The 23,833-nt window shown below is 36.7% G+C and overlaps 1 protein-coding gene across 5 annotated transcripts in view; it reads right to left on the reverse strand.

Moving 5' to 3' along the window:
- asap1b (ArfGAP with SH3 domain, ankyrin repeat and PH domain 1b) overlaps nucleotides 1–23,833 on the reverse strand; it is a 100,143-nt gene that overhangs the window by 8,371 nt on the left and 67,939 nt on the right. For 2 of the 5 annotated variants that reach the window (XM_049463294.1, XM_049463291.1), the window contains 16 exons: nucleotides 23,363–23,438; nucleotides 22,400–22,483; nucleotides 21,124–21,224; nucleotides 20,696–20,765; nucleotides 19,519–19,606; nucleotides 19,121–19,169; nucleotides 15,456–15,619; nucleotides 9,706–9,839; nucleotides 9,506–9,597; nucleotides 9,134–9,320; nucleotides 8,107–8,192; nucleotides 6,413–6,528; nucleotides 5,274–5,341; nucleotides 4,134–4,241; nucleotides 3,548–3,767; nucleotides 754–912 (listed from right to left, as the gene is read on the reverse strand). In XM_049463294.1, the coding sequence (XP_049319251.1) occupies nucleotides 754–912; nucleotides 3,548–3,767; nucleotides 4,134–4,241; nucleotides 5,274–5,341; nucleotides 6,413–6,528; nucleotides 8,107–8,192; nucleotides 9,134–9,320; nucleotides 9,506–9,597; nucleotides 9,706–9,839; nucleotides 15,456–15,619; nucleotides 19,121–19,169; nucleotides 19,519–19,606; nucleotides 20,696–20,765; nucleotides 21,124–21,224; nucleotides 22,400–22,483; nucleotides 23,363–23,438 (1,802 nt within the window). Of the gene's footprint in view, nucleotides 1–753; nucleotides 913–2,813; nucleotides 2,883–3,547; nucleotides 3,768–4,133; nucleotides 4,242–5,273; nucleotides 5,342–6,412; nucleotides 6,529–8,106; nucleotides 8,193–9,133; nucleotides 9,321–9,505; nucleotides 9,598–9,705; nucleotides 9,840–15,455; nucleotides 15,620–19,120; nucleotides 19,170–19,518; nucleotides 19,607–20,695; nucleotides 20,766–21,123; nucleotides 21,225–22,399; nucleotides 22,484–23,362; nucleotides 23,439–23,833 lie in introns of all 5 variants that reach the window. The other 3 variants (XM_022667018.2, XM_049463292.1, XM_049463293.1) reach the window with 3 other exon arrangements.

Genomic DNA, 23,833 nt, shown 5'->3' on the forward strand with positions numbered 1-23,833 from the left:
CACGCTGCAAGAGCTTCCAGCGGTATGGCGGTGCAAGAAAAATGCAAACCAAATGAGAACGCACATACCACAACCTCCTAGTTCTAAAAAATGATTGAATGCAGCCACAGGAGAACGTAACAGACAAAATCAAATCTTCATGTTAAGCATACATTGCTCTTTTGTGAATGCACGTCAGATTAGGAAATGTCACTTTAGAAAAAACGAAAAAAGAAAAAAAAAATAGATGAGAAATTTGAGCTGCTTTTACCTGCTGCATAAACATAGTAGTCTTATTGCACCTGTACAGCTACTGAGAAACTACTAACTAATTAGAACATGGACTGAAGAGTGGCACTCATATTTGAGATAACCAGAAAAAACATATATGGATTTCTCCACTGAGAAAACACCAATACATCATCACAAAGACATCAAAAACTGACAGTAGGTTATGATTATGAACAGAAACATGAATATAATAGCACGGGTCCCATTCCTCATGACTGGTTCACCATAAACCATACTTTTATAATGATGATAAGAATTATAAACCTGAACAAATATTAATTAAAAAAATTCTGGAATTTCCCCATCAACTGATGTATAACATTAGAATTCCCTTTAACCCAGTCTTTGGTCAAAGCTAAGGATTCACTATATCATCAATTCATTAGGAATTCTTATATCAAAATTAGCATTAGCTCAGAATCGCCCAGCCGAGGTAGGAGGAACGGGACCCTTGGGTTGGGTTGAGCTGATCTGATGGCGCACCTTTACAGTGAGGGGTGTATGAGAGCGGGGTAGGGGGGTCAGACAGCGTGCGTTTGTGTCCGGGGGGAGGGGGCGGGGGTCTCTTCTTGGACAGGGTGGAGTTGCTGTTACTGGGGATCTGGGAGCCAGGGGAGAGAGGGGAGGATGACGAGGGCGGGGCTAGAGGGAGGGTAAACATAAACACAAACAAGGAAACAAAAACAACATCATCATGCAATGAGATCACGGGGAGGGATAAAGAAAGACTGATAATGATTCAATTCACAGAAAAAGAGGAAAAAAGGAGAGAGAAAGAGATGGAAGGAGGGAGACCAAAAAGGGAAAAAGAGGAGGTGGATCATGTTCAGCAGAGAGTTCAGATAGAGAGAGATTATTTATATTGAATCTTATCTGTGATATCCAATCTGTTACTGAACAGCACTTTGTTTATGGTTACTGCATTTGAATATCTGTAGTATGAGAAGAATAGTAATTTTCCTATGAGATCATTATGAAAGTCAGCCTAAAATCTAAACGTACAACACAGATTTCCTGATTATATTATGGAAGGTCCATCACAATAAAAATAAAAAGTTTAAATAAAACTGTGATAACTCTTTATTTAAGGCAAAGACACCTCCCAGTATGTCTGCTATTTCAGGAGTGCTATTTCTAAAGAAATTATTCTGCATTGGATTTAAGGCCTGTAAATGATTATTAGAGGCAAAAATCCAATAAAGCTAAACATTTATCTATTTTTTTGTAATTTATTTACATTTTGGCATATTGCAATTGAAAAGACAAGTATCCATTTTGCATTGTGTTAACATTTCACTGTAAACAGACCAATAGAAACAGTCTACAATTAAAGCAAATAAAGTAAGCATTCTAGAGATATGATCGGGTAGTAATTCATATATAAAGCGTCTTTGAGAATTCTGAAAGTGCTACATTAATAAAAGGTATTATTATTATTATTATTATTATTATTATTATTGTTGTAAAATTCAGAAAACACACAGGTTCATAAAACCTGGTTTTGATTACCTTCATCAGTAGGTTTCTCTATAATTAACTATTTTACATGTACTAAGCAATTCTAAATCAATGTTAACACTTTTTTTAATAATTGTTTTTATTATTTAATGTTAAAACTTTATTATTATTTTGTAATTGCAGAATATTTCACTTTCATTGATGTGACTTGTGTAACTTAAACAGTTAAACACTAAACGTCATCAATTTGTTTTTTTTTTGCTTGTATTGTTTATTATTTAGATTAATGTGATTGCTAAACATTTTGTATTGATTCAGGATCAGTAATGAACAGGGCTCAAGAGCTAAGCATAGGTTTTATATTATAGTTTTAGAAATAAAAGGAAATAGTTTGGTTTGAAAGGTAGATTAACTTAAGAAGTCAGGGACAGTTGAAGCTGTAGGGTAACAGTAGTATTTACAGAGAAATTAACATTAACAAAATCATCTGGGAAAGCCACAACACAACATCATGAACATCGTTAACAAGGGTAAACAATGGCTGTACCAACACCAGCCAAGGACAAAGACAAAAGATTCTGAACAGACAGTACAGTTAAAACTAGAAATTTCCTCTTAAACCAATACTAAAATGTGTCTGTTACCCGTTTATTAAGGAATGCTAGCCATTCCATTGAAGATTTAACCAACAGTGTGCCCATTATTACTCTACAACAGCCAATGAAAAGCTCAGTCTGAGATCAGCAGGACGAGATGAGTGATGGATCAAGCAAAGCTGTAGGGAAAACATGACTAAAGCAGCACTAAAGTCCACTGCACGTTACTCTACAATGCCACGGGAGGAACATAAAGCAAGGCATGTGGAGTCGGATGGTATTTGGGATGGTTTTCAGTCAGGTAGCAAACAGTGACAATGCCTGGACACAACTTCTACTGCGTGTGTGTGTGTGTGTGAGCTACGCCCCAGGCAAAATGCAGTATTAGTGGGTTAAGCTCCAATAACGACGGTGTAGGATCAGAATTAGGTCATAACTGGATTACAAAAGGGAGGAGGAGCATATGCAAATAAAAAGGCAGATAGTCACTGATGTATAGTCGAGTGCTAGCCAGAGTAGCATAGTGCGAATGAGAACCAAGGAATGCCAGAGGAGGAGCTGCAAAACAGAAAGCAAGAGAAAGAGAAAGAGAGAAAAAGAAGAGAGAAAATGGAATTCATAAAGAAAGTGTTGTATACATAGGATTGCCAATGTGCACAATGTGAAATCAAGGAGGCAATAGCTATAAATAAGAGGAAGAAGAAGAAGAAAAAAAAGAAAAATAAATGAACAATAATAATCAATAAAAGTGACAAAATAAGACATCAAATAATATCAATACAATAATATTACAGTAATGTCAGATCTACCCCACATAGTTACTGCTCCAGTGTAGAAAAAATGATCCACTCAAATGCTTAAACTACTTCAGCAGGGATGTTTAGGATGTTCAGGCCTTTAAGCTGGCTCTCTTATGAAAGGCTGTTGTGTAAGTGTTGTGGCATAGCTGTACAGTATATCTTATTATAGAGGATTAAATTACAGATTTCAGTATCGTGTTTTCACCTCAGTTCTCTTTCACACAGCACTTTCTCATAAAGTCAATTCACAGCTTAGACACAAAAATAAGTGTCAAGCTGACTTCACTGCAGGTCTGATATGAAAGTGCATGTTGGGGAAAAGAAATGCTTGGAGCAGAAAAAAGATCATCAGATTCAGGGTTCAGCTGGAGAGACTTTAGAGCATGTGACTGTGTCTGAGGTGTGCTGGAGGGCGGAGTTTACCTTTGCCTGCGTTCCTGGGTGGAAGAGGCGGGGCGTCAGTCACAGGGGAGGACGGACAGTCGGTGGAGACGCTGTACATCTGAGTGGTGAAGGAGCTGTAGGAGAGACGCTGCTTATCGCGAGGACCGGAGAATATGGGTAGAGAGAGCTTATCGTGAGGAGACAGGCTGGAGGAGTGACAGAAACTCTGCGGCCTGCGGTCCTTCTTTATGGGACTCGGCTGAGGGTGGAAAAGAAAGAGAAAGAAAAGATGGAGTTACACTCTACTCAGATTGATATCCTTTATTAACTGTCAGAATAAGTAATTAATCCACTGAATTAAGCAAATGAGCCTCTTACACATTTCTGAGGACTATTGTAGTATATTACTATGTAGACTACTGTAGTATAGAATAAAAAAACATAGTTTATCACTACCAGTATGATCTTTTTTATTTATTTGGCCAATCAGCAGTTGCAAGGTGACGGGTGGTTACAGCATTATTGCTACACGTGCATTATTGCTTAATTAGACTTGGGATTCAGTCACAATATTAAACTGTAGCATTTCTCTGCTCTATAGAGTGTCTGTGTGTACTTCTCTCACCTTGTCATCAAGATCATCATCGCTCTCGTCCATCTCCTCCTGTCTAAGGTTCCACTCGTACTCCACATGAACTTTAGGGTTAAACTTGCCTTCTGTAGCTTGCATCAACTAATTTATAAACAAACATACAAGCAGACTTTGCAGATTTACATGACTCATTTTCATTTTAATTCTATGCTGCCACCTACAGTACATTATTACACTCTCCCACTGTTCACCAGCACAAAAACCAGCACCTCTATAATAAGCAGGTGGCTTTCTTCCAATCAAATGCTTTTACCCTCTATGGCAACAAACCATCTTTTGGTAATACCTTATTTTCACTTCGATTTATTTTATTTCTAATATAACAAGGCATATCAATGTTCCACACATTGAGCCGTACAAGTAAGCTATACATAAAAGTATGTATACGTGCAAGAATATGTCAAGAAGTTTATTTGGCTGTTTATATCTTTACATTCTTGTTGAAAGCTTACTTAGTTTTTTTTTTGTTTTTTTTTTGTTTTTTCCTTTAGGCAACATTATGTAGATTACTTTTGTTAATTCAAATAATCTACTTGTTATCAAAATAAAAAAAAATGTCTGAAAAAGAACAAAACAAAGAACGGTGCAACTTTTTTCTCCCCAAAAATATAATTAATGCCATAGAGGGTTAATATCAATCTTACTGTGCATAGAATTATAGCAAAACATTCACTGTTAGTCATAAGCTGGCATTAACAATAAAGCAGCCTACAACACTATATAAGGAGTTTGGAGGAGTCAAATATAAGCGTTAAATTAGTCTAAACAGCCTTACAAATTTGGTTATATGTCCTGCTAACACTTTATTTGATTGTATGTATTTACTTATTTATTATAAACTCTATGTTTTTATATTACTTATATTACTATAGTACATCGTTATTGGTTTTACATCGTTGGTGTTTAAAAATGTTTGGAACATTTTAAGTATTTTAGCATTTGTATTTCAATACCTAGTACTTTCATTAGGTTAAAAAAACAGACAAATAAATGAACAAATAATTAAACACATTAATTAGCTTTTTGTGGGTTTTGTGCTGTTTTTTGCCCAACTCTTTACCACAGTAAAATTATCATTCTTTACCTAAAAAAAAAAACAGTATGTTTACTTACTGCCTCAGCGCACTGGTCGATCCTCATTCGCCTGGCCACATCTAATGCCGTCTCTCCATTATGATTGGCTGAAAGAACCAGAAGCAGGCCAACATGTCAACCACCTGGCTAAATAAAATGTCTTATATGGAGCACATGGACTGTAGCACAGTGAAAAGCTATAATAGACTAAAATATCAAAAATACAAAAGATTTTATGTAAAGACTTGTAGTACAACAAATGACCACAAGAGGTCATAATAAGCTCAGTTTTGAAAAAAAGTTTAAGTGAAAAGTCACTGACTTAATTTAAAGATAATGCCAACAGTACCAGTATCTTCAAATGTTTAGTTTTTTTTTTCTTTTTGTTACTAAAGGAAAGTGTGGGTTCTCCATGCATCCCTTAGCAATATGTATGTTATGTAAATCTCAGGAAGAAAGTATCTTGGCAAACTTTTTAAATCAATTCATGGCAGATAGGCCTATGTATTTTATGATTTTCAACATATATGTATAAAACATACAGCTTTGGAAAAAATTAAGAGACCACTTCAGTTTCTGAATCAGTTTCTTTGATTTTGCTATTTATAGGTAAATGTTTGAGTAAAATGAGCATTGTTGTTTTATTTTATAAACTACGAACAGCATTCCTCCCAAATTCCAAATAAAAATATTGTCATATAGAGCATCTGCAAATGAGAAATGGCAAAAATAACAAAAAAAAGATGCAGAGCTTTCAGACCTCAAATAATGCACAGAAAACAAGTTCATATTCATAAAGTTTTAAGAGTTCAGAAATTAACATTTGGTGGAATAACCATGGTTTTTAATCACAGTTTTCATGCATCTTAGCATGTTCTCCTCCACCAGTCTTACACACTGCTTTTGGATGACTTTATGCCACTCCTAGTGCAAGAATTCAAGCAGTTTAGCTTGGGTTGATGGCTTGTGATCATCCATCTTCCTCTTGATTATATTCCAGAGGTTTTCAATTTGTAAAAAAATAAATAAAATCATTTTTAGTGGTCTATTTTGGCAGGTGAAGGTGAATAATTATTACAACATTTAAGACACCACTGTAAGGACAATTAGCTGAGAAGTTCCACTTCCAATTATGATCAATTGAGTCTCTGTACATAAAATGTGTGCATGTGACTCACTGATGTCAGTAGCAGGTTTGCCTCTCAGGAGCAGTTTGAGGCATTCATGTTTTTCGTAGATGCAGCAGTAATGCAGGGCTGTGTTGCCTCTCTCTGTCTGTTTATCCAGGTTTCCACTACAACACACACACACACAACATCTCATATGTAAGGGCAGTACACTGATGATTGACACAAAGAGTCATTGTTCATTTACCAACATGTTATGTAAATCACTGCAATATCTAAAAAGGCCACTTTTGCATGTTCCTCATGAACTGGAATCCACTGTGTTTCTGCCCTGCAGACTAGCAGCTCTAACATTAATAGGCTGTGTGAGCTCTGCTTCTGATATGACTAATGCTCTTATGTAAGCTGGATAAAACTGACCACAGCAGGACTGGAAATGCTGTCATGTCAAGTGTGCTGTGCTGCTCATTCACTGCTCTCTGTATCCTGGTAAATCTGATGTCTGGAGCTTTTGGCAAATTGAAATGAGTGAATTGAGTTCTACAGAGTGTGAAGTGTAACAGAAATTACAGGAAAACTGCTAATTACTACTGGGGTCATAGAACATACCATTTGTAATAATAGTAAGATAGCTGGTGATGCCAATCTTTAATAAAGCCTGTAATTCCAACGTCTGTTGGATCCTGTGAATGTATGAATTGATTCTGATGGACAAAATAATGTAGGTTATTTATTTACTATAGATGATAAAGAGCACATGTATTCTGAATATACTCTTCAATCAGAAACTGTAAAAAGAGAACCACAATTTGTCATTTTGGTATCTAGATATACAATGTGCCACATAACTTTTCATTTTTGGAAACTACTGTTGATGTAGCGTTACCGGGTTGGGCCAGTGCGTCTGAGCTCTGATATATCAGCTAACGAAGTGATGTGGGACACAGCGTCATCTACCCACCCAGAGAGAGCAAGGCCAACTGTGCTCTCTCAGGACTCCAGCTGCTGATTACTAACAGCATGACCAAGGATTTGAACTGGCAATCCTCACATCCTTGTTTTTAATAAGATTATGCTTACTGGTACAGACACCAAGCACTGACATCTGAAGACAACAGAACCCCAAGCAATGTTTCACCAAATCCCTAGTGTCACAATGTATCTTGCAGGATTTTTTTTATCTAAAAAAAAAAATATATATATATATATATATCTTATACTTATATTAGATAAATTATATTAAATTAAATATGCCACACAAACAAACAGCATATTTCTGGTTACTTGCAATTTACATAAAATGCAAAAATATTATGAAAAATACAATGCAATAATAATTTTACATAGATTAGGCTAGCTCTTCACTCATGTTTTGCCCAAAATAAATTCCAGTATTAGGGAATCAATGAAATCAGCTTATTAGTGAATATCTTAACATATATATTCAATATAAAAAAAACGGCCATTATGACCCTCTCACTATAGCACTTCATTGTACTTTACATTACATTGATATAAAGCAGCATGTCCAATGTGCAATGGCCTTTACAATATCAAAATCAAAAGATCCTGATTGTTAATTTGTGTCAAATGCAGTGGTGACAGTGATGTTCTACCCAACAATTGGTTTATTTTTTGCAAGTATTATTTAAAATAGCGAATAAAAAAAATTAATAAAATGGCATTCCAATGCAATGTTGGTTTTGACAAAACTGCTGGTAGATATACAGTGCATTTTTTTTTACCTGTTCTGAACCAGGAAGTCGACCTGATGTAGTGAGGTGTGGTCAGCAGTCCTCACAGCAAAGTGCAGTGCAGTCTCCCCAGCCTCCTGCAAGGGCCATAGGTATATATTTGAGTTAAATGAACACTGTTGTTTTATTCTATAAAAACTCCAAAAATAAAAATAAAAATATTGTCATTTAGAGCATTTATTTGCAGAAAATGAGAAATGGGAGAAATAACAAAAAAAAAAGATGCAGAGCTTTTAGAACTCAAAAAATGCAAAGAAAACAAGTTCATATTCATAAAGTTTTAAGAGTTCAGAAATCAATATTTGGTGGAACAACCCTGGTCACAGTTTTCATGCATCTTGCATGCATGTTCTCCTCCACCAGTCTTACACACTGCTTTTGGATAACTTTATGCCACTCCTGGTGCAAAAATGTAAGCAGTTCAGCTTGGTTTGATGGCTTGTGATCATCCATCTTCATCTTTATTATATTCCAGAGGTTTCAACTTGGTAAAATCAAAGAAACTTTTAAGTGGTGTCTTTTTTTCCAGAGCTGTATATTTTAAATGTTGTCATGGTGCTTCTTTTAGTATTATATTATCCAGACATTTAAAGCTCTGGTTAAGCATTGTGGTTAGTAGTTTAAATTCTGGAATTCAAGTTTAAATATATATGAATTTATTTATACCTGAATGCCTTGTGCATGGCTAATGCTTTTACATAAGCACTATTTATAATTCATAGACAACCTCTGCAACACATGCAATGTTGGGTATACTACTAAATCCAGCCTTGCAACAAAGCAATGTAAAGGTATTTAGATATGAAACCTGACTTCTGGCATAGAAAAGTTGACATCAATCTATTTAGATTTATATATATTTATATATATTTAAATATATTTACATTCTAGATATCACAATCTTTTATGATCAAAATACTGACCAGGTGACTATAGATATTCTAGCAACATCACTGTTCAAAAGTTTAAAATAAAAATATGTGACAGTTAATTAACTTTTTGTGTCGTGAACACACACCTGACCAGCATCAGGAAGAGGCTCCATAAGCTCCACCCCCTCGGCATACACCTGGATGAGGGCCAGCAGGTCACGTGACCTGACTGCCTCATAGAGCTCGCTCATCTTCACCGCTGCAGACATGCACATCTTCCTCGCAAACTTATGATCCACGTATTTGGCATGTATAAACTCTTTACGAACTGTCCTAAAAAAGGAAAATAAAGAAAATGTATTATTAAAAATATCAAAAGACTAAATCCACTTTGTTATTCATGAGTTTTTTGGTATATATATTTATGTCCATACATGACTACAGATAAATACAGTCTAAAGACTGCTGGGAGACAGAGGAAAAACAGAGGATGTGAAATATTTGGACAGCGTACTCACATATCACTGGATGGAGTGGGCTTTGGAGAGGGACAAGGAAGATTCCCTTCCATTATCTCATTAAAATTACTGTTCCCGACATTCTTGGCCAGCTGAGAGAGAAAAGAAAGCAGAAGAAATGAGTCAGTTGTGACAGTGGAAAACATGTAGCTTGGCTACTGTGTGAGAATCAGTTATTTTTACACAGCTGATAAACACACCAAGAGTTCAGATGTCCCCAGTTTGTCCAGTTCCATGGATTGAATGCGAGAGATGTGAACTCCCATCTCCCTGTGAATGCCCGAGCACTCGATACACGTCAGGATCCCAAGATTAGTTGACAGCCATTTAGGATCTGGTGACAGGTAAAACAGGTAAGATTACATGGTGAAACTCATATTCATATTTCTCACATCTAGAGCAAGCAGACAAGCAAATAAATGATGTAGAAAGAGCAGATTCTAAACATTTGGTCTTTACAACATCTATTCTGTGAGATATTTGAATCTTAATTGTATTATAATTGTTCTGCTACTGTGTGAATATGTGTGAATTGCTGCTGATCTGTGTGTTTTTTGAAGGTGTTGGTTCATGAATAGCCATATGAGGGTGATTTGTTTCATAAAAGAGGAACTCAACACACTACAGACAGAGACTTTCTAGGCTTCTCCTCTTTCATACACCCTGAAAGATACCCTTTCCATACCAACTAGGCACTGTATAACTCAGCTCTGCTAGCTGCATTAAATTTTGTCAAACGTATGAATCATGGAGAGAAGATGATTGTGTATTATATAGTGCTGCCAAGCAATGAAAAAAATAGAAAGTAGTAGAAAGCATTTTAAACTGTACATTTTAAACGAATGAATGAATAAGTGGCATAAGCATAAAAGCTCAGTCAGTAACAGATGCTATAAAAACTGTGTATCTCTTACAACCCAGGTCAATTTTTGTATAGTTTGATGCACCTTTATCCACCTAAATACTACAAAGAATTTATAGAAGACAGTCACACATGCTAGAGGTTATTTTCAAGAAATTCTAGGCTACTCAAATATGTCTTCTTAAAGAGTAACTATTTTTGATCAAAAGCTTACTTAGTAACATTATATAAAATAAAATAGTTAAATTTGGATAATTATCTAGTTTATTATTTTTTGTTTTTTACTATACAGTAGGGGTGGGCGATATGGCTCTAAAATTATATCACGATATTTCAGGGTATTTTTGCGATAACGATATACTTGGCAATATAGGAAAACTAAAATAATTCATTCATTTCAGGAATATAGTTTAATAGTATAACAGTATAATCATAATGTGGCAAAATATATAATATGCAGCAAATAATATTGCAGAATATTTAGTGCATGCATATAAACTGCAAACTAAAACAATTATACAATAAATACACCTAAAGCTTCACAGTAAATAATAGACTATTTTTAAGACAGAACATCCCTATTATCACAATATGGATTTTTAATATCATGATATTTCTGTGTCACGATATATTGTATACAATATAATATTGCCCACCCCTACTATACAGTACCAGTCAAAAGCTTGGACACACCTTGTTATTCCGTTTTTCTTTATTTCATTTATTTATTTTACTGGCATGAAAACAATAAATAAACACATGGAATGATGTAGTAAACAAAAAAAAAAAAAACAACTGAGATGGTTATTTGAGGTGATTTGGTGATTTAAGCTGATTTGGGATGAGCTGGAGCTTCACAGCGTGAAGAAAAAACGCAACTATTGTTCAGCACCTCCAGAACCTCCTTCAAGATGCTGAGAAAACTATTTCAGGTGACTCTCCCTTATGAAGACACTGAGATTAAAATACAGAGAGTGTGCAGATCTGTTCTTAAAGATAAGTGTGGTACTAAACTAAAGTATAAAACATATTCTGGCTTGTGTTCCTGTATAGCTTCATTAAGTCTTCAATATTAAAAAGCATAAAAAAAAGAAAACACACTGAATGGGAAGAGGTTAAGTTTTAGTTGAATCATCAGTTGGAGACAAAAATATATATCTTTTTTTTTTTTGTTGGATGACCAACTGGTCTTAAACTGGATTTTTATCAGGTCCGTCAGCCAACGGAGAGTCGAAAAGTCAAGCAACAAGAAAGTATTGCCTAAGGACTTTAATTGCTATAGTGTGGTGGGGTTGCACAAGCAGATAATCTAACTCAAGTTGACCACAGGGCTGCCAGTGTTGTTACCCACTATGCTACACAAACCATTGCTAGCCTTGAACTAGGCCTTCACTAAAATATTGTATACAAAATGCAAAATGAATACAAATGTGTACTATTTGACAGGTTAGACAGGGCCATACAGTAAATACATGTGCTTTTGCATTTCAACAGCTTTAACACTAGGGGGCATTCTTGCACTCATAATACAGTTAAGACCTGCCTGAAAGTATATATTGTATGATTACCGGCACGTACCGGTATGATTTTGGGATGTAAAAAAATGTGACATTTGCCATCATACACACAGACACACACTCATACACACACACGAAACTGAGGAAGGAAATTTAAGGAAATGGTTTCGGTTGTGATATTACACGTGTGGGTTTGTTCTGTAAATGCTAAATACAACCAACAAACACGCTGGTGTTATCAGCAGTCCATACACACAGAGGTAAGTAAATGTAGAAGCACATAAATAAATGAAGGTAGAGCTAAAAGGAAGATCACACTGATGCGCTCTGACACAAAAGACCGCAGGGATGGATCAGAGTCAAAGAGCAACCAAATTTAGAGCTGAGCGTAAGAGCATAAGCTTCTTACACTAAAGAGAGACTTTAACACTGTCCCAGCCTGCACACTGCACTTAACACTGTAATAAAAAGCCACTATGAACAAAATTACACATTTAACCACTGTTACATCTGTTACAAACAAGCCTACATATCTTCTACTTCAATTACTATTATTTTGAAACAATAAAAAAAAACATTGTGATAACATTTATTTGGTGCTTGATTTACTTTTTTTTGAGAAGCTTTAAGGGTAGTTTATAGATCTTTTGTTACGTTACAATTTTTTTTAGGTTACATTATTCATTTTGCTACATTGTTAATAATGTATACAAAATCAGACTGTTTACAAGTTGTTTCCAAAATATAGTTTTTATTTTTTACTAAATGTAACATTTATTTTGCTGCAGTATTAGATTTTTTGTTTTGTTATATTGCCAAAAATATTGCTATAATAAAAAATATTGTTATCATTTAATTCTCGTTCAAGTTACTCTGAACCTTAATTACGATGTTTTGAATAGCTGGTTGGCCACAACGCTAAGAGCCAGGCTTGGCAGAGGTGGAATTGTGATGCTAACAGACACAGGGGATGGCTTCAGCAGGGTGTGAGCTGGTTAGCCGTGATGCTGTTTTTCCAAGCTGGACTACTCACTGATAGTTGATAAGCGATAATTATGCACTGCATATATTGCTGTTTGTTATAATGTATGCATCATGTGTCTAGGTAATTGTGAGTGTGAGATCAGATTACTGGCATACAGTTACCAGGAACAGAATGGGGTTCGGCCTGTCAGTGTTCATCATTTGTTTTTTCACTTATTTGGCCGAACACTGAAGTGCTCAACAATTTCAGTTGTGGAACATTCAGTGCAGTTCTATTTTTATTGAAGCATGCTAACACTTTTTTTTATTTCTCTTTGCTATTTGGGCTTATTGGAACCTGATTAGTATGAAAACAAAGATTTTTTTTTTACATGATGTAGTTTTTGAGAAAAATTCTGTCCACATATGAGGACTTTAGTTTTATATTTTTATTGAACACAATGAACTCACAATTAGTAATGATGTGCAAAATATTTATTTTGTGCCTGAACACAGCAGCACTTTTTGCCCCTTTCAGCAATATGGCTCATTTGAAGAGCTGCCTCAACAAAAAGACCTAGCAAAGTAAAAAAAAAATTACTGTATTTACTGTTCATTTAAATTTCTGAACAATATTGAAACTGTGGCGTGTTCAACTCTTCTGCCGCCACTAGGTGACAGTATAATGATAAGAGGAAACCAGGCCCTTGTAGAGCGAAATTTAGTGTTGTATCCTAGACAACCCAAAATGTGATGTCCACACATGTGGACATGTGGTCCTAGGAGGTTAAAGTATAAAGATAAATCGCTTTTGCCACATCACCCACCACTAATCATTAATGATATTAATTTCAAGTGAATTGCTTTAAATTAAATATAGTTTATGTTAAAGCTTAGAAATGCTACAAAACTGGCACAAGTCGATACTCAGAGTTTCTATATTGGTCCCAGAAAATAAAAAGCAGCGTTGTTTCCACTCTACTGGCTAAGAGAGTCTGATGCTAATCTGAGCATCTAACAGTTGGGTGAAGACGTCTGCAATCAGACAATTCCCAGTTTGTCTCCCGCTGCTTTCCACAGAGCCTGTATGTGCCAATTACATAACACTGTGACGTAACTACTAACCAGAGCACCACTGTCTTTCTTTCTCTCTCTCTCTCTCTCTCTCTCACACACGCACGCACGCAGACGCTCCTTCTGCCTGCTTTTCTTGTGATTCTCTGAGCTAAAGACAAAGGCGATTTAATAACAAAGGCAAATGATGTCTGGCTGAAGATGTACTGGACATTAAAGGCTGATGGCCTGGACCAGTGTGTGTTACAGCCAACTGTCTGCAGCTCAGTCACTAAACAGTCTCTGATGTCAGCCTGTGGTTATGGTCAGCGCTAGCAAGTCCTGGCCATATTGAGTTCCACAGTGACGTCTGAATTTGATCAGAGCTCACTGGGGAAAGATAAACACACAGCAGATCTTTCAGTCTCTCATCTCTGGGGGTGATTCATTGGCTCGAAAAGTCTTAAATACAACAGTAACAAAGTAACAAATTATATCAGGTAATTCTGTTTCCAAGGATCAAGATCAAGTACAACATGGTCCACCATTGATTATGTTGAGAGATGCCCATCTTATTAATAATATTAAGTGATAAACACTTTGCACAGCTATCCTAAGAGGCTACTTAATATATTATAATTCATAACATTTATATGGCTTAATCTGTTTTCATTAATTTTCCTCCCTCTCTTTTCAATCCATGAAAAGCAAACAAGCTGTTAATTTTGTCTCTGCTTTTCATCTCGATGCAGATTCAATGACCACTGGCTCACAGCTATTGATCCTATCAACAGACGATAGCTGGTTCAATTCTCAATGATGCCACAGCCATCCGGGATGGGGGTCTAAGATAGCACAACAGGCCCTTTCTCCATGTCGCTCAGCATGATGATGTCAGGCTGTGTACGTATTATCAGAACTTGTACCGAATTTTTCACATGGTAAGACGCATTTAAAACCCTTTAATCAGCATTAGCATTAGCTGCTGACCACGCTAAACGCAAGTGGTTAGCCGCTAATGCTAATGCTCCAGCTTTAGTGGAAATCTGGAAATCTAAGCTTACTGTAAATAGGAAGCACTTTGCTCATCTAAATAAACAGTTTTGAGAAGAGAAATCTGTGTAGATTAACAACCAGCGCTCGTTTAACTTTAAAAGAAAGTATTTTTTTTATTACAGTTTTGTTTATTTAGCTTAGCTTAACTTAACTTAGTTAGCTCCTCCCACTACCACCCAGCGGCGAGACCTGCTGAATTAGAAGTTCCTTATAGTGTCTCTTAAAATGCGCCTTATAATCCAGTGCTCGTTATGTATGAAAATAGACCATAAAATAGATTTATAGATCATTGATTGGGAGCCTTATAATATGGTGCGCTTTATGTGTGTGTGTGTGTGTGTGAAGGGGTATATAGCATGGAGCAGCTGCAGTACAACAAAGACTTTGGCAGCAAGAAGAAAGGCTATGTGATGGAGAAGAGTGATGAGTAGGAGTACTTGGCCCCCACACACACAAAACAAACACACACATACATACATACACCCTCATCAGTACACACCTGCAGCCCCACAGTCACAGCAAACTTCATTGCCAGGAATGCGCAGGACGTCGTCGATGATGGCTTTAGTCAGATCCTCCAGGCCGTCCTCTCCTGCTGTCTGCTCTCCTCTGAATGCCATGTTCAACGCCTCCTCCTTACTGTTAGTCAACACTGAGATCCAGCTGCAAATATACATTCACACATATTAATAAACGCAGCTAAACCTCCACATACTAGAGATTCACAATTTGAGGATTTGAGGGCTGATAGTGCTATACAATTCTGAATGGAAAGTAAACTATGTTCAATTGTTTGTGGGCACCCCTTCTAATCAATACCTGCATCTATTTTATGTTATTTAAGCTCTTCTCAAAGAACGCACTATACACATGCATTTTTTGACAAGCTGAAACATACAGACCCATCACTCAAAGGAAAAAAGAAACAGGATAACTGAGAGAGCAGAGTAATAGTACAGGATTTTCCTCTGGTTACAGTGTTATGCAGTTTTACTAAGCATTGTCCTGTCCACTTTATTAAGGTTATACGCAGTTAACAGCATACTGAGCCCAGAGCATCAACAACAGAGAGAGTATTCTTCCTAGTACAGGTCAGTGCAGAAGCACAATCATCATCTATATTGCTTTAATGGGAATAATAATAATAATAAATACTTATATACAGCAACTGTATACAACTGTTAAGCACCAACACAGTCAATGCCCTGCTGTTTTGTTTGATTATTATTACACATGTATATTGCACCTCCTTTCTGCACGAGTGAAGTGCTGAAGGGACTAGAGTGTTTAGCAAGTGTGGGTATATAAAAATGGGCTCTGACAGCAGGAGAGTAAGCAAAGACATCCTTGTTTGTCTTTTCCTGACTGGTTGAAAGGCTATGCATGGCTTGCTATTGTTCACTTTAGTTGACTTTTTTTATCATTTGGTTTTTGATGATGAGTAGATTACTCTATTTATAACCTGTTCTAGAGTCCAAAATATTTACTCAAAATATGACCTGGTGATAGGGCTGAACGATTAATTGCATTTGCGATAATCTCGCGATATTTTAAAACGCGATTCTCTAACCGCACTGGCTGCGATTTGACTGGTCACGTGACTTGGGAGCGAGCCAAGCCAAGGACGAGCGGAGCATACCCGAGCAGAAGGCAGGGAGGTGGAGAAGTGAAGTCAACACAGCGCACTTTAGGGCGTTTTCACACCAGCACTATTTGGTCCGGTTAAATGAACTCTGGTCTGTTTGTAACTTTAGTGCGGTTCGATTGAGCAGGTGTAAAAACAGTAATCGCACTCGGGTGCGGATCAAAAGAACCGGACCGAGACCAGCTCCTCTAGGTACCAAACGAACTCTGGAGCGGTTCGCTTGTGGTGAGAACGTGATCCGGTCTCGATCGGATCCACCTATTAAATATAAGCCATTTATTTGAGCTAAACTGCTGATAAAGCAAGCATAGTTTAAACTAATATATTAGCCAGATAACGCTAATTACCACAGCTGTGAACAAACACTGTGTCCAGGCACGCGCTGCATTCACTGCTCTGTTTATAATGTATAAATCTGCGCTGCATTCATAGCTCACAGCCACGTGACTCTGTTTATTATGTATAAATAATATTCCATATTGCCGTATCTAGCTAGCTCTGCTTTGTCAGTGTGTGATTACGTACAGCACGAGCAGTTGATTTTATACTGTTTGTACTGATATCAGAAGTATATTGCATCACCCAAAATCAAGAAATATATTATGACATTAAATTTTGGCCATATCATACAGCCCTACTAATCATCCAACATCAGTGCCGCACATCATAAATGATCTTTAGGCTGAACGCAATCAACTGTGGCTGCCCCAGATGAGTGTCTGAGAGTGAAGGGTGTAGGAGTTACAGGGTCGCTTTGGCACAGCCTTTATAACACGCTTCCAAAAGCTCAGCGTGAAGTTTCACAGCCACACACCGTCACTGCCACTCAGAGCCAGTGGGGGGGGTGAGGGGGTTCAGAGGAAAGAGGCAACAAGTGAGTGTGTGGGAGACGAAAGAAAAAGAAGGGGATTGAGAATAAGAGAGAAAGAGAGGGAAAGAGAGAGATTAGGAAGGTGTTTGTGTGTAAAGATGACTAGAAAGATGTGTGGGAAAAAGACACTGTGGTTTTAGTGACCTGAATGACTAAGTGGCACCTCCTTCCAGAAAAGCACAGACATATCTCTTGAAACCAAACCTCATTCAGTGCACACAATAGAGAGAAAGCCACAGACACATACCCCTCAACCACTAAGAACACACCCTGACTGTGCACTACGGGTATTACTGTACTTCAGCTATCTTCTCAACCCACTGTAATCCAGTACAATAGACAAAAGACACGTTTGAAACAGAAAAATTACAGATTAATACAGAAAAGCTACTTAAGACATGTTTATAGGCATTTATAGGCTCCCTAGATCATCACACCAACAGTTAGTGCAGTGTCTGACTCCACAGCAATGGCAGGCTTAAAGTAAACTTCATGAGGCCTCAATACTCAATTTCATTACCTGATTCATTGCAAAACCATCTAGGACCAGTGACTGACCGATATATCAGTCGGTCCGAATAATCAGAACAATTATTGTTTTTTTATTACTTTATTTTTTTATTTCGGCATTGGCTAATACATGTGCACACAAGACCGATATTTAATTAATGCGTTCAAGCACCGCTCCGTTAAAGATCTGCTAGTGTCCATTCCTCCATTCTACCCACACACAGCAGAGGAGGCTGGAAACTTAACACCCCCCCAAGAACCTTTTCACACTGAGACGCAGGCTAACTTCACACAGATGAAGGTTAATCACTCTCCAAAAAACAGTTTAATTTTAGTCTCGACTGGATCCCAAACAGGATGAGTGAGTAAACCCATCTGACTGGCTTTAGCAACAAGCAGCATAGCTTCAATGCTAGACAGAGTTTTTAAATCAGTAGCTACTCACACAGCCAGCTCTGTGCTTGCTTACGCCAGCTAGCTACTTTCGCTTACCTCAACTCCTGTTTCATGTGTTTAAAACTCTAAAACAGTGTTTGTTGTAGCTAAAAAAAAAACTAAAAATGTGTTAAAAAACAAAATTAATATTGGCTTTATTTGGCATTTTCCTATAAATTGTCAGTGTGCCTTTTAATCGAGTGCACCTCATGTATGAATTTTACCAGTCAGGTTGTAAGGAGCAGGCAAGCCACTCCGCTAAAGTTCAGCGATATAAAGGAGTTTCAGTAAAGTTTTCCAGAATTAGCATTAGCCGCTAACCACTATTTCCCCATTCAGGGGTGAGTATTATTAGTCTGTAGCCGGCTGCTAACCCCGGCTACCATTGCTGGAGCAGCATTAGCATTATATCGTACTGTATATTGGACTATAGTTTGCACATTTACTGTGTTAAAACAAGCTACGTGGGAAGAACCGCTTGCTGATATTGCTCTGGCTTACTGATACACTCAGGGTTCCTCAGTGTAGCGCTGTCAGGCGGCATTAGCTAATGCTAAAGAAATCTGTACAGATTAACATCCAGCGCTTGTTTGATTTTAAAAGAAAGTTTTGTTTAATTAGCCAAGCTTTACTTAACTTTGTTAGCTACTGTTTGTTAGCTGTTTCTGGGGAAAAAAGATTTGAACACTAAGAGATCGCTTACATTACAAACTCCTGCTCATCTTCAGCCTGGAAGTGATATGTGCGATTATCTGCAACAGAAAACAAGAGCATGAGCAACTAGTCGATAAAATCATCATTCCCACAACCATCATTCAGCAGTAATAATGGACATTTAAGGTATCATTAAATATTCATTACATCCAAAATACCACTGACACCTAACATTACGAAAAAACAAACACATACAAAACACACTGCTTTGCCTTGCAGATGAGTTCATATGTATTAAAAGCAGTGTTGTCACTGCAGTAAACACTGATGAATGGCCTACATTCAGGCAGGGACTGAAATCACTCTACAGTGGGGATTTAAAGCAGCTTAAATAAATAAATAAGCTGCTGTAGTGGAACAATGTGGTGAAGGGGGGTTGAGACGTACGAGAGATGAGGTCAAAACACTTCCGGTCTTCAGCGCTCGGCTTGACCTGGCAGGTGAGCAGGTTGAGTTTGACTGGCTGTCTGTTTGACTGTAGGCACACACACACACAAAAGCAAAAAAGCAAAGAGAAATTTAAATTGTAAACACTTCATAAAACCACTTAATCAGTTTCTCATCATCTATACCCATGAGTTAAACCATTTTCAAATTAGGGAAGGGAAATATTTTTTTTAGACTTTAATGCTGGTCATCAGTGACAGGAAGCAGGAAGCCAATTCAAAGTGTGCTTTGCATCTCCATAACTTTAATTACATAAGAACTGGTTCCTTCTAGTATTCTATGTTCAGAACATAACAAAAAAGTGTAGTAGGTTGAGAGAGCTTTAAAAAATTACCTATCCAATAATGCTATAATAATGTTGCTTATTTATTATTTTTTAACATTTAGACCAAACATTATAATGCAAAGTATTATGAGAGAGAACATAAGAGAAATATATTAATTGTATATTTCCTCATTAAATTAAAAATCTTAAACAAATTCTGGAAAAATAAGGACAAATTTTATTTTGACAAATCATGAGGTAATACAGATTTAAGATCCTTACAATGTTGACAAATTAGAATGATTTAAAAACCAAAAAAATAATGCAAACAAATAATGAAGAAACTGAATTGAGTGATATGACCCAAAAATAAGATCACAATATTTTAGGGTATTTCTGCGATAACGATAATAATTATCATTGATTTATCGGTTAATTTTATGAATATAATAATGCAATAAAATAAAGGTTTTCTTTCGTGTAACAGTTTCAAACTATTTAACAGAAACAAAACAATATGTGTAAAATATAAAATATTTATAATACACATTTAAATGTTTACCATGTGAATATTTATAAAATAATAACAATCTAACAAAAAACACAATTTACATACAAAAATGAAATGTAGCAAAACTAAAGTTTTAAAACTTGTGCAGAATACTGCTATTATCACTATATGGATTTTTTTTTATCACGATATAAGTGTCACAATATATTGTGTGCAAAATAATTGTAATTGTTAAATTGAATTGAAATTGAATTAATTATAACATGTCTGACTTATTATACTGCATATCCCCACTTTAATGTCATTTTCTCACGAGCTGTGTTTCTGTGTCTTGAACTTACAGTGGCATGAGAGATGGTGAGAATTCCTCCTTTTACTGAACACTTCCTCCTTTGCCACACCTTTCTCAGCCTGTGAAAGACAGTAAGACATTGCTCGTTCTTACAGTTTATTAATAGTATGTTCACACCACAACCGTTTCACCACGTTTTAATATCGTCTGGGTGTTTGCTGCTAAAACGTGTGTAGCATGTGAGTGAGATGATATGTACTGTGTGAGAACTTTCACAAAAGAAGCTTACTGTGTCCCTATAAGGTCCTAAAGTTAAGTAAAAGTTTGGCAATAGTCTTAAACACGGTTACTAAATGACTATAAATGTGATGCACTGTATGTTAACAGCACCTTAAAGCTGGTACTACAGCAGTGTGTGTGTGTGGGTGTGTGTGGGTGGGTGTATGTATGTGTGTTTTTTGTGCCAAGTACGCCTACCCATCACTCTTCTTCATCAGATATCCTTTCTTCTCACTGCCAAACTCTTTGTTACCCTGGAGCTGGTGCATGCTATAGCCACCCTGCTTGCTCTGAGAGTCCTGCTCAAGTGCAAACACACACACACACGTTTACTTTGTAAATACCTGATTTTACGATAAACTAAAAACCAATAACAACCTCCAACGCACACACAGATAAAACAATACATTTCTTCACTAGCTTATAGTCACATGATGATGTGCAATATGACTGAAAGTCATAAACTGAGTATTTCAGTACCATATTTAATCATTCATCATTCTGATATCTATGATAGCACCACCAAACACACACTGCATGCTGAGCATGCCAAGCACTTACTCTCCTAGACTGCAATCCAAAGAGGCAGCGAGCAAGAGAGAGAGAGACACAGGAGAAAGAGAGTGAAAAAAGCACATCAACAATACTGTGGGTGGGCATGTGTGTAGGCTAAAAAACAACAGAACAAACAGAATTACATAGAACAAAAGTAAGACAAAAGAATGACACACAGACAGAATGTATAAGAGACAGACAGAAAGAAAAAGTACAGAAAGAATAGAAAGACAGACAGAAGGAAATAAAGACAGAGAAATAGAAAATGTAGAGAAATACTCAAAAGGAGAGAATAACACAGAAAGAAAGAAAGAAAGAAAGAAAGAAAGAAAGAAAGAAAGAAAGAAAGAAAGAAAGAAAGAAAGAAAGAAAGAAAGAATCATACAATCAAACAAACAAAGAACAGGTCGACAATTACAAACAGACAGACAGACGAAAATAGACAGACAGATGGAGAGACAGACAGCATGTAGTGCAGATAAATAAGAGAAATCAATCATAAGCATATTACACACTATCAAACATCACTAATAACTAAACTCAGTGTCATTCAGTACAGTGACTTTCTACTGAGCAACCAGTGGGGCACAACACTGGTTACCAGCAACGCCTACCTCATACTGGCTACCAGCATGGTACAGCACTGGGTGCTCCCTCTCTCACTCATAATAACCTAACTTATCCTTATACAAAAGGCCTATAGACTAAGAATCTATATATAAAAAAATATCATACTTTCGGGTAAACGTGATTTGGAGCCTAAAACATCTAAACATCTAATTATGTTGTATTCAAACTTTTAGGTGTGTATAATCTTATAATCTTATAATAGCCTACAAATTAGACTATAACTCAGCAATTACCGCAACAACATCGGTCTTAAGACTAAACCCTGAGGCACACCAGGCTGATTGCCTACCTCCTTTTCCAGTTGCAGGGAAGACTTGATAAGATCCCTCAGGGCTGTGAGCTGCTTCTTCTCCTCATCCTGAGTTTGCTTTATCTAACAACCAGAAATACAACTTCCAGTGAAACATGACTGGCAAAATGCCTTCAAGAATAGTTACTGACATCAGCTTCTAAGAACAATTAACTAACAATTTAAATGGGACCATATGTGTCAAAAGCACCGAATTTTGAAAATGTTTGACCGAATAAGTGAAAATACTAAAATGAATTAATTTTAAATAACACAGCAGTGTTTTCATTTAATAATAGGACTTTAGCAGCGGTGACCCACTCTCCTCCCTCTCTGCTGCTATATAGCTACAAGGCAGGGAGTGAGAGACAAAGCTTGCAGAAAAAAGTTGACAAAAATGAAACGTTTCAGTTCCTTTTATGATCGACTTATACTAATTAAATGAAATTAAACATTCAGCATCAGATGCTAGGCATTCATTTACTTATTTTACTATTTCCTCAAAAACCTGCCTGCTTTTTTCAGCTGCAAGATGCAAGCTGTTTAGGGCTAGCTAGGAGAGTAATGCTAGCTGAGCTAACTTAGCCTTAGCATCTGTCTGTTTATGAACAACCTAAATGCCTTTCTCTGTGTGACATGCAACTTTAGTGGCATACTGAGGTAAATTCATGATTAGAACAGCATTACTAAGGTACATGTATGACTAAAATTGCACTGCTTAAAAAATGTATGACAAAGTGCAGTGCTGAGGTAAATATATTGCTTTTGTTTTGTCTGCTGTGATGTAATAAATTTCAAGATTCAAAAAATACTTTTAGGATATGTTTTTAATTTTAATGTCTAAGTGGCAAATGCAACGTTTTCAGTATTTGGTCTTTGGCCAAATGTTTTATTTTGCATTTTAATGTCGGTGCATCTTTAATTGTTACATACAATATCTGCAATGTAAAGTATTATACATACATTGTAAAGATCAGCAGCTAGCTTCTCAATGTACTGCTTGAGTTTATCAGCAGTCTTCAAGCCATCTTGGAAGAAACTGAAAAAGAAAAAAACACCATGATACAAAATCAAGGGGCATGTTTACAGCAAATCAAACCTTCAGACAACCTGTAAAAATGTTTCATACAACTTTAGATCATCAGTCCAGCATCATAACAACATGCAAAACCATCCCCATTAGCTCACCAGCATCTTCTTCATCCTGCTGAATAATACTCATCTGAGAACTTAATTATTGCCTCTTTACCAGCGCCCTGCTTCCTGCTTAGGCTCTTCTTCAAAACATTAAGTCTAGGTGTAGCAGAAGTGCGAACGAGCAGTCTTAATTACTGATGCAGATGACTAACAGCTTGCAGACACTAACGACCTGCCAAAAGTGCCAGAGTCAAACACGATGAGTCAGAGCCGCACATACTGCGGCCACATGCCTGC

This window comes from Astyanax mexicanus, chromosome 1 (genome assembly GCF_023375975.1).
Source record: "Astyanax mexicanus isolate ESR-SI-001 chromosome 1, AstMex3_surface, whole genome shotgun sequence".
In the NCBI taxonomy this organism is placed as follows: Eukaryota; Metazoa; Chordata; class Actinopteri; order Characiformes; family Acestrorhamphidae; genus Astyanax; species Astyanax mexicanus.